Raw genomic sequence first — 17,252 nt, 5'->3', positions numbered from 1 at the left:
TGGCATTTTGGAAAATTAAGTTGCTATAATTATTACCTTATACAAACATTACACACTCATACTGAAAACACCAAATGTATAGCATACATGGTTCTTAAGTTTTGTGATATCTATTTTCTTATGTATTTTATTGCTTTTTACTAAATATTTTTGACTTTATCTCATTTTCAAATTTGCCGCCTTTGGCCTCCATGGACCAGATCATGTCACATACTGTTCAATTTCAAAGCATCAAAAAATAGCAAAATTACATGTGTTTTAAACAAACTGATCTGTAACACAGCACCAGTAATTGTTCTGCCGTTATTTATATGCTGGATATTTGATTTGGACTATATAATGAATGATGCTTTTGTTTTTAGCTGATCGAAGTTGATCTGTTATCCTTATAAAATATGTTTGTTGTAATTTTATTTTCAATTCTTCTCAATCTTGGAAGGCTGAGACAATTGAACCAAATGATGGATCAGTTGTGAGTAGGATACTATGGCAGTATTCATATTGATGTTTAGATATTCATTGTGCAGTTAGGCCTAAAAAATTGTTTGATTGGCGTAACATAAAAAAAGAAATTAGGGTAGGTTGGTAGGAATTTTTTTTTTACTTATATAGATGTGTTTGATAAAGGCCTTGGAACTTTTTTCATTCTTTTTTTAAATTAAATTTAATTTCTTTTTTTTTTTCTTTTTTTTTTGCAGGGTCGGGCCTACATAGGTCGGGTTAAGCCAATCAACCTTTTTTTAGGCCTTATGCATTTTTGATATAGATATGTGTCATATAAATATAAATAAACAAGTACTACAAGTTTATTTCTGTAAATGTGTCCCTTTAATTAGATTAAGAAATGTTTAGTCCGTTTTGTAATTTGATCGTCAGTTTTGTAATAACATTCAATCAACACCTTTCAAAGTGTAACAGTTTGTTGGTGACATAATTGGCCAATAAGTACCATGTTTTCTGTAACTTTCAGTAAAAGTAACTCTGTTTTGATTAATATTAGGGTTATATTAATTTCCTGTTTTTGAAAATAAGGATTGGTTATAGTGCAGAGAAAAAGATAGTTTGCATGTGAGTTATCTAAGAAAGAAAAATTAAATATGTTTTTGTTTACGATAAAATAGTCTTTGCTCAGGATTTTGATAACAGCATCTGGTAGATCTCATTCTGCTAACTGTGACATTTGAGAAAATCTGACGGGTCGTTTGGCGTCACCTTAACCTATATTCAAACTAATAATCAACAAATTGTGAATTGAAAAAAAATTGATATTTCAAAACAAACTGTTGTAGAATAAGGGCATGATGAAATGTTTATACCTGAGACAGAGCCAAGGGCCTCAATTTTATTAATGAACCCTGTTCATATATTATTAATGAACCCTGTTCATATATAATTAATGAACCCTGTTCATATATTCACCAACATTTGGTGATTGTACAATGTATTTCATGTGTTTTTGCGATACTGAAATTGTCACACTAAAGCAGCCGGACATGAACATTGTTTATGCTTGTCTCTCTACCAATCATGCGCGCTGTTAGATAACGCAAATGTATGAACTGTGAATAATTCGTAACACTTCATTACGGTCATTCTAATATATGTATTTTGTCACTTTGGTTAAAATATTGATACAAAGGGAAAGCATACACGTAATGAGGAAGATGGGGAAGTGAGTATCTATGTGGGAGATGCAACAATCCTAGTATTTGTCGAAGTATCTTCCACATTCTGCTTTGTAATGATCCCAGTTTGCGCCCTCCCCCAGCTTGGCTATGTTTATTCATAGCACATGGAACATATTACAAAAAATAACTGGATTTGGGGTTGTGAACTCATTCCATTTGACTATAATCAACCTCTACTGAACTTATTGGTGTGGTGAAGTAGATCAGAACACTTGGCTATTTTTACTTTGTTCAATGTATAAGCAACAAACTTAGCATAGATGCTGCACCCAATATTTTATATCAATCAACAGTGTTATGAGTCTTGCCACTTATATAGTTTGGACAAATTATACCACAAGAAATAACAAATTAAACCTACCCATATGGAGTATCTTCATGCGTCTCTTAACTTATAACTTTAGGTTAACTTTCTTATGGCCACTGTCCAGTATTGATAAGAAGATTTTAAGTTGACAAACAGTGTATGTGCTTTAATATAGATGTATGCTTGTAACTAATTATGGGTGGGCTTATACAAGCATGGAGCTATTTCAGTTGAAATCTGTATGTCCCCTTTCAAATGGAGTCACCCATTCAGGTAACTCAATTTGAAATTCACATTCCCTGTATTCCATAGGGAGTATGCATTTCAACTGGAATAGCCCATGGTTACAGCAATTGTTGATGTTGTAATTTTTTTATTTACTTTTATTGACAGTTTGCTTACCTTTCCCAGTGCTTTTGGAAATGTTACTTGTGTTAAATAATAATTTGATGCCATTCATGTCCCTAAAGCTTGTTTATCTTGTTTACCCAGTTTGATTATTATTATTATTATTATTATTATTATTATTATTATTTCACTAATCACCATCTGCTTTTTGTACATCCAGTTTAGCTAACCACTTGATCACCTTATTCACTAGTTTGGTGGTGTGTACTACTATACTTTTATACTTTACCAATTAAATATTATTATTTTCTACCTCTATTGTGTGAGTTAATAAGGATAAAATCTCCCTTTACCAATACAGTTGGATTGGCATATTTTTTTTTAGTGTTCATTGAATACTTTCTTCACCTCATGGTTCATTTTTTAGTATTGCAGATTTTTCTTCACCTCATGGTCACTACTGCTTTAATAAGAGCACTTGATTGGTTAATAACATGATATAATCATCCAAGCAACAAATCAAAATAGAGCTTTTAGATCTCTTAGTAATTTTAAGGCCTAGCCGTGCTGATTATTCTTACCATATCTCTGATTGGCTCAATACATGATATAACCCTCTTCATAACCAATCAAAATAGTTCTTAGGTGCCGATAATTCAGCCGGTTGTGCTCATTGTGTATTGTGTAATATGTGGTGCATTTTTAACCCTTATTTATGTTACAACTCCCACATACCTAATTGATACAGATATTCTTTGGATGAAAACTAGTTTATAGGGATGGATTAAAAATGTGCTGAAGAGAAAATATGCCATACCCCAAACCTTGCTAGTAGCATTCTTTTCGTGCAGACCCTGTTCCCCCTTTTTTTAGACACTACAATTGTGATGAAGAAAAGATAATGTATTATCACTGTTAACTGAGCATTCTGGGGAAAACACATTCATTACATGTCTAAATTTTTTGTTACTTTCAGTTGGAATGGGATGCACAGTCCATAGGTCGTCAGAGTCAGCGTAGTCACCACAGTAATCACAGTCACCATAGTAAGAAGAGTATGAACACATCAAGGGCCCCTTCAGTGCATAGTAACAACAATTTCTATCCGGCACCTCCATTTCAACAACAACCCATACAACAGCAACCGCCACCACAACAAGACCAAAGAACTCCACCTCAGCCACAGTTTGCAATGCAGCAGTCGCCACCACGACCGGAACACGATGACGACGAAGACTCACAAGATTTTGACGACTTGATATTTGCTCTGAAGACAGGAGGTGCCTATGTGAGTTCTGCAGAGGCTTCCCCTATTCCACCAGGCAAACGTATGGATAGATCACCATCAAGGCAAAGCCAAGGATGGGATCAAACTCAAAATAGTGACACTATGTTATTGGATGATACAGAGCTTGATGACTCACAAGCACACTACGAGATGAGGAGGATTAATATTGCTGATACACATTTATAACAAAATACAACTTCCATAAGGTTTTTAATTTGTTCTTTTATACTGTATATAATTAGTGTAGGACTTAATATTGGCATGTATAGGATGAAAAGAACACGTTTCAATTATCATATAAATGTTTTTATGAAATGGGTGCGCTACAAGTTTGTAGGAATATAATGTTCCATTGGAAGACTGTGTATTATTACTGTGCAATGCTTCCAATGCCAAAACACCTTGAATTTTATAGGCTGAAAACCAACTTACATGATTTGTACTTAACTTTTTTTTTGTCAAATTGTGTCCAAAGTATTTTAAGTATGTTACCACCAGACCAAAATTGTGTGACTGAAAAGCCTTGACATTACCAATATCTCACCAACGTTTGTACTTATATATTTGCACAAAACATTTCCAAAATATCCTTCCTGGAGACCTTATTGTGCCTTTTATAATTGACAGAAAGGATTTAATGTTTTTACTACATTGTAACACATAATAATTTGATGATGCTATCAACATGGCTCAGATTTGTTACCTGCCTGTTGGCAAAGTTACTTGCCTGGGTGTCAAGTTGTAAGGGGTGGCTTCAAAACCCAACCACCAATTGACCGCCAGTGTCCGGGTAAAACTGACGGTTTAACTGCATTCTATTGTTCCTAACAATAGAAACCAGGCTCAAACGCCACTTTAGCCCTGTGTGTCAGCAGGCACCCAAAAAAGCAGTAATTAAACATAGCTTGAATGACCATGCCAAGGAGTCAAAATGTTTTGAAATATCAGGGCACAGAGCAACATATGTCAGATTTGAATTGCGGCAAGTTGTCCAATCTGCGCAGGGTTCACACTGGCTTATGTTTTTGTATCCCAGTTCCAGGGCAGTTCATGAGTGTTTTTTTTATGTGCAAGTTCACAGGTCCTGCCAGAAGCCCAAAGTAATTAGGAAAGTGTATGGCTCACTCAAGCTCAGATCCACTGCACCCAAAGATATTCTGTAAAACCATAAGGTCCGTATGCACAAAAGAGTTAGACCGGGTCTAAAGTTAGACCTGGTCTAAGTGGAATTTAGTTCCATCCGGAATGGTCCTTTACTAGTATTTCCTTACAATAGTAGCTAGCCAATTCTAAAGATTTTAATGTAAAGTTCAAAAATAATACAAAATAACTTAAGCAAATGTAAAGGAAAATGTCCATTCTCCTGAGACTAAATTCCACTTAGACCAGGTTTAACTTTAGACCCGGTCTAACTCTTTTGTGCATACGGACCTAAGTTTGTAACACTGGAATTTTCCTGAGCCAACAGGCAAGTTGATCTATAATTTGGTCCAACTCAAGTGCGGTAGTGACGTTCGTGCATATTTCGCTAGCCGCAGTATCGAATCGTGCATTGACGTCACTACCCAACTTGAGTCTGAACCAAATTATAATGTTAAATGTGAGCTCTGGCAATCATGCAAATTGAGTCATTATGATAGCATTATCATTTATTTTTATTTAGTATCAAATTCAGGTAGATGCTAGGTGAGCTTAATGAAATCAGACAGGGAGAATCCAGAATGGGTATAGCTCCATGTGTAACCCTATGGAAACTCTGCCATATTGGATTGTCATTCATGAGATCAAAATAATGTACCTCCAGAATTATTCAGCAAAGAGCACTGTAAAGGCTTGCGATTGTAGTACCAAGTGTGTGTAATCAGAACAATGCATTACAGGCAAACACACTTAAAATTGAGGTTTATGAGACATATATAGCGATCCACAGGTACCAATTTCTCACTCCATCAGCATCATGCAAATATATGGCAAAGTGTATTTTCTCCCAGTCAAGTTCATTGAGTGGACTCCTAATGCCTTCCTGCTTCCAGTAAGGAATGATTAAGAAACCCAATATTTTGAACTTAAATAAAGGGTACACAAGCTAAGTTCTCCCATATACTTTTTGGAACAAATCAAAAAGTTAGTTATGAAATTAGACAAAATTATTGCAGCTTATTTTGTTTTTACATACTACATACAGTGTCACACATTGCTGTGTTCTGGTTCATTACGTCAGAAAAGGTGCAGTGTTGAAAATAAATCTAAAAGGTTTTTTTACTAAAACATGAGTAAATCAGTTTCCAAGAAATACATCAGAGCCAACAACATCGGCTGATGAAAAGGAAGTTCCTGGAAAGCGCTCCCGGTAAGCGAAAATAAACAAGTAGTGTTAGAGTTTCATTTAAATTACTTTCATGAGTAAATCACCTTGGAATTGCTCAAAATGAACAATACTCACAGTACAAATCTGAAAAGTTCATTATCGACATTCAAAAATGAGAAAATGTATGGGTAGCCTATTTTGTTTTTCACACGTCTGGTCCAAATTACAATGTCGCACATCGTTGCGTTCAGTCACAATGGCACATTACGTTGGAAAACATTCGGTTTTGAAAGTTGCACTTTGGTGCATTCAACTCTCACAACGCATGCAGGATGTAATCTACAGTAGGTTAGTCAGGCCTGTATTGTTTGAATGGACCAAGTACAACTATCAAAACTGCATCTTTACAGCCCTTTTCTTTATCAATATTAAAGATATTGTGGCCAAACACAAGGATATGATTGTGATATTGTAAATTGGCCCGATGTGTAAAACAAAATAGGCTGCCAATCACTTAGATCATTTTTGAATTTCATTAAAACTTAAAACGATTTATTTTAAAAAGTATTAGGGGGAACTTTACTTAGAACTTGTGAACTCTTTCACTTTAATGCTACATTGCATGCATCTTTTTGACTTTGCCAATGTGGTGCTAGATAATTTTGTAAATAATTTGTACAATAGAATTTTATTCTTAACTTTGTCCCATTGAAGGGTGAAGGTGACGTAGATGCATTGCCGCATTATCGAATTGTGCACTTATTTAATCGTGTAGAGCATATAAGAGTTGGCACACCCCGGGTGGCACACCTGCTGTGTAAGTGTAGGCACCAACTTCACCTTCAATTTCTGGTGGGACAAAGTATACCATTATTTTATGCGCGAAGTACAGTGTACTTACCATTAATATAACCTGTGTGTGTGGCTTGAAATTATCAATATGTTTGTTACTTGATGTTATATATTTAATGTGTGAAATCTTTCATGTAAAAGCAATATTGAGGGCTTGAGGTTTTGGAACTTTCAGGCAGGCAGACTATAAATTGCTCTTCTGGTGACGAAGACAACCTTTATATAGGAGAGCTGTCCAGAAGTTGCAGCAGTATTTCTGAGAACTATGAAACTCTCCTAAGTGTGAGATGTGCCTTGTAAGAGGGCTATCAAAGGCTCTCCTGAAATCAAACTTCAGCCCAAACAATTGTTACCTATAATAGTTACTGCACTGTATTGTATGCAGCTGATGCTATGTCTCTTAACATTCCAATGTTTTCTAGTTTTATCACCTTGAAATATGTGAAGATCTTTATAAATTTATTTAAATCTTTGACATTTCAGTCTTTATGTGATGCGATGCTTGTATATAGAAATTTGAATACAAGTGTCAAAGCCATCTTGTGTACATTCCTAAGATAATTTTAAGCAGACTTTTAAATAATGTTCTTTTTTTTACATTTGTTGTTTGTTAATTTTAAGTAGATTTGTTTATCATTTGATTACTATATAGGACCAGTTCAAATAATACATGTAGGTGGAGGGATTAGAGTAAAGAGGCAAGTTTTCTGTATCACGGAAAAACTGACAAATCCGCAGAATTTAAGAAAAAAAACGAAAACATGGAAATCCGAGGAAAACATGTTTTTCCTTGAGAAAAATAAAAATGAAGAAAAAATAATAAGAATGCGAGGTAAAAATAATGAAAATGAATGGTGATAAATTGGTGAGTAGACATACACTTATTAATTTTGATTTGTGAAATGTGATTTTTAATTACGGAATGTGAACGCGGAATCACAGAATTTAGTATTTAAAACCATGCACGGAAAATCGCGGAATTCGGTGTTTTAAATCACGGAAAACTTCCCACTCTAGATTAGAGCCAGAAGGCCCTATCTGAAAGAGCTGCCCTGTGTACATTTTAACTTTTATTCTGCATTCTGTATTGTATACATCTGAAAATATGCACCTGGCAGCTATTGCAGATACGGCCTTCTGGTCTACACCCTCATTTTAAATAATTACATTAATAATATGTATTTAAATTTTTCTCAAGTTTTAAAAAAAACAAGAAATATATGGGCAATATCAATGATTTTATTAATAGTAAAATGGTATTGAATTTCTTAGTACTGTAACTTATGGCAATATTTTAATATTTAAGAAATAGAATCATGTCAGTATATCAAAATTAGATAATTAGTAGCCGAATCATATTTACAGAAAGAGGCTGTTACTTTTCCGTCCACTAAAGAACACCTTGATAATACTGTATTATTGAAATATATCTGACTGAAGAGTATTGATAATGTGTATTTAAACACCAACTTTTTTATATGCTTATTTATTAGATGAATAGAATCGGGCATTTAGCTGTCAGGATATGTGTGCTGAAATGTGTGTTACCAAATGTATTAAAAGCAATATAGTGTGTCTGCGTTGCATAATTATGAGAATCTCCCAAAACCAATATCACAAAATGTGCTTAAAGAATGATTCTGATCGTGGTCAATTTCCGCTTTTCCTCTATTACATGATAATAATGACACCTGCATTTAATGTTTCTACCAACTCAAAATGTGTCTCACAGGTGTCTTTTCTAAATTAATTTGTATGTGCATTTTAGTAATATTGCGACTTGATGTGATACACTCGGCATAATTACTGGAATTTTGAGAATTGAGTGTCATAGCTTGGCTTCAATATAACTTCCAAATGCTCAAAACTCTACTACATGTAAAAATCCAGCCTACCTATAACACTAACAGATTCAAACCATCGCGGGACATTTTTCAAACAAATTCAGGCTACCGGGCGAGCATGCATATCACGCTAAAGACGAGATACAGACGACTGACCGGCAGCCTGCATAATGTTGGAAAAACGTCCCACGATGGGTTGAATCGGCTATAATTGACCGAATAATCTTTGATAACCTTTTTTCTTGCATTCGTGGCATGATTCTCCAACCAGGACAAATTTTTGTCCCCCTATACTAGGCTGGTTACGTTTCAACTGTGAATTTTGTTCATTTTGAACAATTCCAAGTAAAACGAAGTTGGTTTACTCATGTTTTAGTGACGTGTCACCACTACACTAGTGGCTTCTTCAGACTGGCAACTCATCACATCTGACTGCTTGCTTTTATAGGCAACAGGAAGCACCGTAGAGGGCGTGATGAGTTGGTCAGAGATGTTGTTGAGTGAGTAGGCCCCCTCGTCCTTGTTTAGAGTGTCTTGTCCTTTTCGGCGGATCCAGATGGCTTCTTTCAGCCACCTGGTGGTCTTGTCTGCTTCACGATCAACATCTTTGACCAACTCATCACGCCCTCTGCGGTGCTTCCTGTTGCCTATTAAAGCAAGCAGTCAGATGTGATGAGTTGCCAGTCTGAAGAAGCCACTAGTGTAGTGGTGAAACGTCACTAAAACGTGAGTAAACCAACTTCGTTTTACTTGGAATTGTTCAAAATGAACAAAATTCACAGTTGATATCAACATTCCTAATGAACTTGTTCAAAGAATTGGTTACGTTTCAGATGATTGAATCACATCAGGTCACAAAAATCTTATTCACATGTTCATGTAGGTCTAAATCGATGGTTAATATGTAATCATGTGTTGACAATTCTTCCTGAAATATATTTTTAGCTGTAAATAGGTTCTACTTAACTTTTGAAACAATTATTGTAATGCAGATTAACATGTAAGAATTTTACTTTTCCCCTTTTCTGAAAGAAAGATTCTCTTGTATTTTGTACCAATAAAATGAGGTGCATGGAAAGTAAATGTTATGTATTGTGCAATTCTTTAAGGTATAGCTTCAAAACCCTGACACTGGCAAAATAGGTGACTGGTTCTGCCATGGTGCCGGTGGTCGACAGCAGGTGGATTTGAAGTCCAACCACTGGTTGACATCTGGCGCAATGGCAGATTGCGCCACTGGTTGACAACTGGCGCAATGGCAGATTGGACGATTGATATCCACTGGGTGCCGGTGGTTGACCGGCGGGTGGGTTTTGAAGTCCAACTACTGGTTGACAACTGGCGCACTGGCAGATTGGACGATTGTTAACCACTGGGTGCCGGTGGTTGACCGGCGGGTGGGTTTTGAAGTCCAACCACTGGTTGACAACTGGCGCACTGGCAGATTGGACGATTGATAACCACTGGGTGCCGGTGGTTGACCGGCGGGTGGGTTTTGAAGTCCAACCACTGGTTGACAACTGGCGCACTAGCAGATTGGACGATTGATAACCACTGGGTACCGGCGGGTGGGTTTTATAGTCCAACCGCTGGATGACCACCGGTGCACTGGCAGATTGATAACCACTGGTTTTGCCATGGTGCCGGTGGTCGACAGGCGGCTGGGTTTTGAAGCTATCCTGTGTCATTATTTTTTTTGCCACTTTTGTAAATGGAAATATTCTTGGTTACATTTTCAGTGCATTTGGAGTTAGGTGCAACAGCAAGCACCTAGGACACAAGATATGGTATACGTAGCACTCTTCAAATATGACAGACTGGGTTGCAATTCTGTCTCACCTCGAGTTTGATAATGATTTTAATTTGCGCAGTTGCACCCCAAGCATGTGTACAAACCGCCCTTGTAGGCATGTATACGCTGTGCGAGATTAGGTTAGCATGTGCCATTTAATACTATTCTGTAACCAATGTAAATACCATACTCAAGCTGAAACAAAATATAGGGAGAATAACCAGTGGGCCTTTTGGGAAAGCTAGGAACATCCTAATGGCAGTTACAATGCGACACGTGTAACTTTTCCGGAAATTGGTAAAAACACTAGGAAGCAACTTTTTGTGGCTATGTGGCCTTTTCCTGTGACCCACCTTGGCCATGGCCAGGATTTTCATCTGCCCGACACTAGTAATATGTAACATATCATAACCACATGCGAGAAAGAGTGAAAAACCATACTTATAGAGGGGTGCAGTATCACACCCCAACAGATTTAGACTAGTAGTATATTGCTTTAAAACAAATACACTTTTGGAATTATTTATCATAGTTTTGTGTTTACATGGTAAACCAATGACAACTTCAACATTTAGTCAATCTTGGCCGGCCCCCCCTTGTCACATTACAAAAACTGCAATGCTGCCCTCTGTTGAGCATGAAGAAATGAATGGATCATTGCATGACTTTCCACACATTCGTCAGATCCCAAAATATATTTTCCCTTATGGAATCAGCAACATTTGCACAGTATTTTTTGTGGGAGAGAGCACATCGGACGTTGAATTGCATTCTAAATATTTTGAGGAATCTCCTGATGATATCAAATAAAGAAATTTTAAATTTGCGACATAATACAAATTTTATGGCGAATTATTAAAATTGGATATTGTTTATATATTTGATAACAGTCCTCGAAATAAACTTCATAAATCAAATGATATGTAGCTGATTATGTAATGTATGTAGCTGGGATGAAAAGCCGACCATCAATTCAAAATTTTGACCTTTCATATTGAAGATAAAAGTATACATTTTTTTCCCGAAAAATTCTATATCTTCAATACCAAAGGTCAAAATTTTCATAATTATGATGGACGGCTTTTCATCCCAGCAACATACACTTTAAGTACCTATCATAATACAATTTACTTCATGGAGAGTTAAATTTCAAAAATATCAATTTTTAATAATTTGCCATAAAATGTGTATCATATCACGAATATCAAGAAATCAATATTATTTCATATCATCAGGTCATTCCTTGTATTCAAAATACAATTTGATGTCTGATGTGCTTTCAGATCCAAAAAAAAAGTACAAATGTTGCTATCTGAGCCCTTAAGCCCAGGAAAATAGAAAAGCAAAGGAATTCCTTCCAAGCAATTTGAGAATTTTGCTTCCATAGATTATAAGAACAAATTAATGATGGGAAATTGGCTTTATTTTCTTGGGATGTACCAACATTTCCCAGATTTGATTTTATCCACTATGTCACAGGTTCTCAATGCTCAAGGACCAAACATTCATAGGTGCCTGCTTGAGGGTCAAATATACTTGCATTTCTTATGCTATCCTTTATAATTCAGTGCAATTCAACGGCCAAACACAATTCATTGGAGGGCTGTATTTGACCCGCCTATAAGAATTCCTGGATTATATCTACGGAATGCACAAGCTAAGGTTGATCGATTGATTTCCAGTTATCGAAGCGACACATTAAAAAACTTATTAAACATTGAATAAATCTGCAAGATTAACATTGCTATTCCGAGAGAAATTATCCTTTTAGTCCTTAAAAACAAATGGCTGTTTTTCTTTGTGACTCGCAAAATTTTGCAACTTCAAGGGGCATCTTGTGATCTACCTCATACCCCACATGCCACTTACCTCCAAAATTGAGATATTTCTACCATCAGAAACCTTATTGTGTCCACATCTTGTGGATTCGGTAATTTTTCTATCGATAATTACTTTTACCTTTGATCCTGCTGATCCTGCTAGGATCAAAAGCTCAGGCCCCTGAAAAATTTTACTAAACAGGCTATTTTTGTGGATAAGCAGTTTCAAACAGGTCACTTTTGAACATAATTGATAATTACAATACAATGGCATATGGGGTGGTGTAATAATGCATAGCTTCCAAACACAATATCTGTACCAACAGAAATTTTAGAAATCAGCTTTGTCATCAATTATGATCTATATCAATCCATACCGAAATCACAAAATTCACCTTTAATAAATTAATATCTAATCCACTCAGTCAAATGTTTGAAAATATTTCTATGATTTATTATCATCATAAGCTAAAAATAAACCGTGGTAGTGAGTATAGGATATACTGTTGCAAATTGATGGCCTTTTTAGGTGATCAGCTTTCTGGTGTTTTTGTCATCTTTTACCAAACGTCTCAATTTCATTGTTGCCGAGATTAATGGATTGAATCAGATCAGGTCACATGATAAAAACGGCCTGGGGGTCTCCATTTTGGATTGGGCGGGAATGTGCAACTGGAAATATGGAAACTGACCATAAAAATATACCAAATTTGAGGAAAATTTAAAGGTAAATTTGCCAAATTTAAATTTGATTCTAAGCTTCCTTAAATTGACCTATACACAAAATAACATAATAAAATTATAGTATATGACCTGTTCCCACGAAATGAGCATAAAGACCGGCTCCCACAAAATGAACGTAAAGTCACAAGTTGGTGGTTTCAAGACCTTCCAATTGTTGAGTTGCTGTTCTTTTGTTTGAAGGCACTTGTAGTCAGTGGTATATGTCCTTTGTGAATGAGGACATAAGATGGTGTACTCTGTATTCAATTCCGTTCCCATTGGCAAAGGACATACCACTGCCACTACAGGTGTGTTTAAGCAAAGAACATCAACTCAACAGATGGAACATCTCAAAACTCCCAACTTGCGACTTAACACTCATTTTGTGGGAACAGGTCACATATTTGCACAGTGAATTAATGTAGCGCAAAAAAACTTTTACAGTACTACATTAATTCCCTACCAGGTATATTCCTTACCAAAAGTCACATATTTTGCTGAGCTGAAAATACAATAATTACTTGGGTTACAGAAGTCATCTTCTAATTGAATCCACACATGCAAACAGTACATGCAAAAAGAAACAAAATATGAATTTATTCTTCAGACAAAAATACAACCAACATGCACAACTTCTCTCCGCTGGTGTGATCCACTCCTAAGACCAGACTTGGATGTTGAATCCGTCGGCTCATGATGATAGTCCCCCTTTCCAAACTTCCTGTGGTTGTGTGTGAGGATCCTTTATATGTAAGCCTTACACTACAGCCACAGAAAGCCTAGTTAGAGGGTTCTTTTCTGTCTTGCTGATGGATGTGGTATAGAGTTGGGTAATCCTTCCATGTTGATGGTCACTGAAGCCCTTTGTTGCTGGAGTTCTTGGAAAGCCTGGTATTGCTGTTAAACTGTGGCAGGTGAATGCTGATGTTGAACACAACCTGAGTGGTCAGGTTACCATATGTTATCCAATGACACTATTAACAGGAGAGAACATGCATTATACACTCTAAAACATGCATTATACACTCTAAAAATTGGTTTAAACACTCATGATTATCAATGAAATCACACAACAGAACAAGGTAAAATATTGCATAATAACTTTAATAGTCTCCGCTTGCATTAACATGACACAACAGTTATCAATGATAACATATGGCCAATTATATACAGGATACTGTTAGGTAATAGAGTTAGATAAGCTATTGAACTTAACATTTTTATGGTTTCACCTTGACATTAACATCCTACTCTGTTTAATTTGAATAACATTTCCTACATATCCATTTTTCTTGGAACTCATCCACACCTGTAGTGTATCGCCTATGAGAGTTTCTAATGTAAGCAATTTACTTGATATTAATTACTGAGCATTTCCCAAAACTAGTTATTTTAAGTATCATAACAATTTGACATTTTCTGAAATGCTATACTTATATAAAAGTACATCATCAATGCAGCTTTTTGCATTCAATTCAAAGCCAAACATAAGGAGTTTACATAAGATGGTTTATGACAACATATTTGTCCATTCATATTTTTAATGTTTTGCTTTTGAGTATTATTAGCATTTGACATTCAGTAATGTGTTGACTAAACAAAATTGCCATATTTGATTACATACATTAATTGTAACAGTCATACAACACCAAAAGGTACCTTATGGGGAGTGTTTTGCACAAATATGGAGTGTGAAACACTCAAAATGTTGAGCTTCAACATCAAACATTGCTAAGTGTTTCTTGACAAGATATGAGAGGAAAACGTGTTCTTTAAAATTATAAAAATTATAATCATTTTTACCTGGCCCACATAAGAAACCTTTTGATGTAACAACAGGAAATTTAATACGAAGTCAGCAACAGTCACAGTTTTGATCAAACTAATTTCAGAGATTACATTATCTATCAGCAGTAGTGATGTGGACATTCATTTATGTTATTTTAAAATGTCACAAATGCATGGTTATTGTTGAATCACCAATGCAAGATACCCTGTTACTGGCCAGCATGTGTAAACTTTGACAGGCAATCCAATATTAGAAATGAGCAATTAGTCTAGAAGTTGCATATCCAAAGTTCTCATTCTTGCCTTTGTGAAGCATTTTTGTAGCATTTTATATATCTTAAAAAATTATTGTTTTTTAGTTTGCAGGTAAAGATCGTTTGGTGGACATTTTTAGATTGGTTGACAAAATGGTCCACAAAATGAAGCAGTCACTAGGATCCACAATATGCTCATGTATTAGGGCACAGTTCTTTAACTCCAATACATTTGTACATTAATTGAATGACCTTTGCAAATTTGGGTACAAAAAGTAACTCTGAAACTTGAGGTCAAATTTTGCACTATGATTATGTAATTGAGGTTATTGGACTATGTCATTGGGATGAGGCTCTTGTGGTCCATAGTGCCATTGATGTTCAACACTCTCCAAAGGTTACCAGGTCAGACATATTTGTCAAGTAATCCAAATCAAAATTATGCACTGATACAATCAAAGCTATTGAGAATTTAGGAAACAAAATGATAAAAACTATAAGGTATAAATTTAAATTTCTGAGCTTTGGGTACACACAAATAATGGGAACAAATGTTAAATGTTTTACAAAATCAAAATGGTTGTTGTAAATTAAAGTCAAATTTAAATTAAACCAAATTAATTTCAGGAAAATAAAGTTAAAATTTTCGAGCAAATTCTCAATAATTTATATTTTGATTTGTTCACAAGGGATTTCTTTGAAGCATAAGGTCAAGTAATATTTCTAATTGTCCATAAACAACAGTCTAGCCTTCATCACAATCTTCTTGCTTTGCGTGGTTTATCACCATTCTGTGGTATTCCTGTGCGGTCTGTGATGGAGACTACATCCAGCCCACCTACTTGCAAACCTCTAATGGAAGTCTATAAAGGTGAAAGAAAATAACAAAACAAACATATTATAATTAGTACCAGCAACAATATCACAGCTGCATAAAAAGGTTGTATCATTAGAAAATCAATAGCCATTTTTGCATCCTCTGCAAATGGCCACTGAAATTATGTCAATTATAGGGGTATGGGTGTGTTTTTTAAATCCAATTTTATGGAATACCATATTTAAAAAAAAAATAATCAACTGAAAAAATCTTAATTTGCAGCACATGTTTAGTTTTCATACACACATTTATCGGCATTGCTTAGAAAATACCTTAAAACACTATATGGTACTTGAAGCATTATGAAGCCCTGTAGTACTGTACTTATTAGCCAAACAAGTATTTTACATAAAAGGGCACATCAAGCCACAAATGACTTTCAAGTATGGCATATTCGAGACATTTAAGCTTCAAAAACATAGCATGACCTATTATACTGGCTGGGTGTTGTTCTTCAAATTTTCCCTAAGAAATTACACTTTTGCCCAATATCGTATGTATGTGGTCACTCTCCAATAGCCAAATTTCCTGGGATATAACTACCTCACCCCTCCCCAACACCCCCCTGCACAAACTGCTGTTTTTTTTTTAATTTTCCTATTCCTTTCCTTCAATTTATGTTCATTTGCACTCTACGTGTATGATAATAACATGCTTTTAATATAGGAAGAGTTATATATCGTGTCTCTCTTGGGGTTTCTTATGTCATCAGTATGGCTCCTAACAGGCCTACTATTATGTACCCATATATGCCTCCAAGCAGCTAGATATGTCATACTGACACTTCTTATACTGTGTAAAAGGCAAGATTTAGGATGTGTTTATAATACAAATGCAGGCTTGCCAGTTTAAAATCATAATGGTTTTTAAAAACAAATTATTGGGAGTGCAGTGATATAGGGTTCTTGCATTGTTTGATGATGGTTCTTTTATGAATTCATCACAAGCAACAAGAATCAGTGTACAGTTCTCCCATCACATTACAAATGCATTAAAACATCCCCCACAAACACATTATTCCCCACATACATGAACACTTGCAAACTGGAAAATGATAAATTATATTTGTGAATATCCGAATGCGGACTCACACATTACAGTTTTGCCGTATCATGGACTCTTTAATGTTCTCTATCAAAGTGTGGACTGACCCTACACCTCCTACAGCGGATGTTGTTTATAATGTGTTTTGTGTGGACTGACCCTACACCGCCTACTGGGGACGTTGTTTGTAATGCGTTTTTATGCCATCTTTGATCTAGTAACACTGTCCAGAAACTGTGATACCTTGTACGTGTACTGTTTACATACAGATTTCCCATGAGTGTGTCCTTGTTTGGGGGTGTTTAACCCCCCCCCCCCC

The 17,252-nt window shown here is 35.6% G+C and overlaps 2 protein-coding genes across 2 annotated transcripts in view; one reads left to right on the top strand and one right to left on the bottom strand.

The window, feature by feature from the left end:
• LOC140158904 (adhesion G-protein coupled receptor V1-like) overlaps positions 1 to 6,669 on the top strand; it is a 122,152-nt gene extending 115,483 nt beyond the window's left edge. The window contains exon 99 of the mRNA XM_072182173.1: positions 3,320 to 6,669. Within this exon, the coding sequence (XP_072038274.1) occupies positions 3,320 to 3,817 (498 nt within the window). The 3' untranslated portion in view covers positions 3,818 to 6,669. The remainder of the gene's footprint in view (positions 1 to 3,319) is intronic.
• Positions 6,670 to 14,053: 7,384 nt separating this feature from the next.
• The window catches only part of LOC140158902 (small ribosomal subunit protein uS11m-like), a 120,006-nt gene continuing 116,807 nt past the window's right edge, over positions 14,054 to 17,252 (bottom strand). The window contains exon 7 of the mRNA XM_072182170.1: positions 14,054 to 15,875. Within this exon, the coding sequence (XP_072038271.1) occupies positions 15,768 to 15,875 (108 nt within the window). The 3' untranslated portion in view covers positions 14,054 to 15,767. The remainder of the gene's footprint in view (positions 15,876 to 17,252) is intronic.

This window comes from Amphiura filiformis, chromosome 8, assembly GCF_039555335.1.
Source record: "Amphiura filiformis chromosome 8, Afil_fr2py, whole genome shotgun sequence".
NCBI classification, from domain to species: Eukaryota; Metazoa; Echinodermata; class Ophiuroidea; order Amphilepidida; family Amphiuridae; genus Amphiura; species Amphiura filiformis.
Note: the sequence above shows the minus strand (reverse complement) of the source record. Positions and strands in the feature narration are given on the sequence as shown.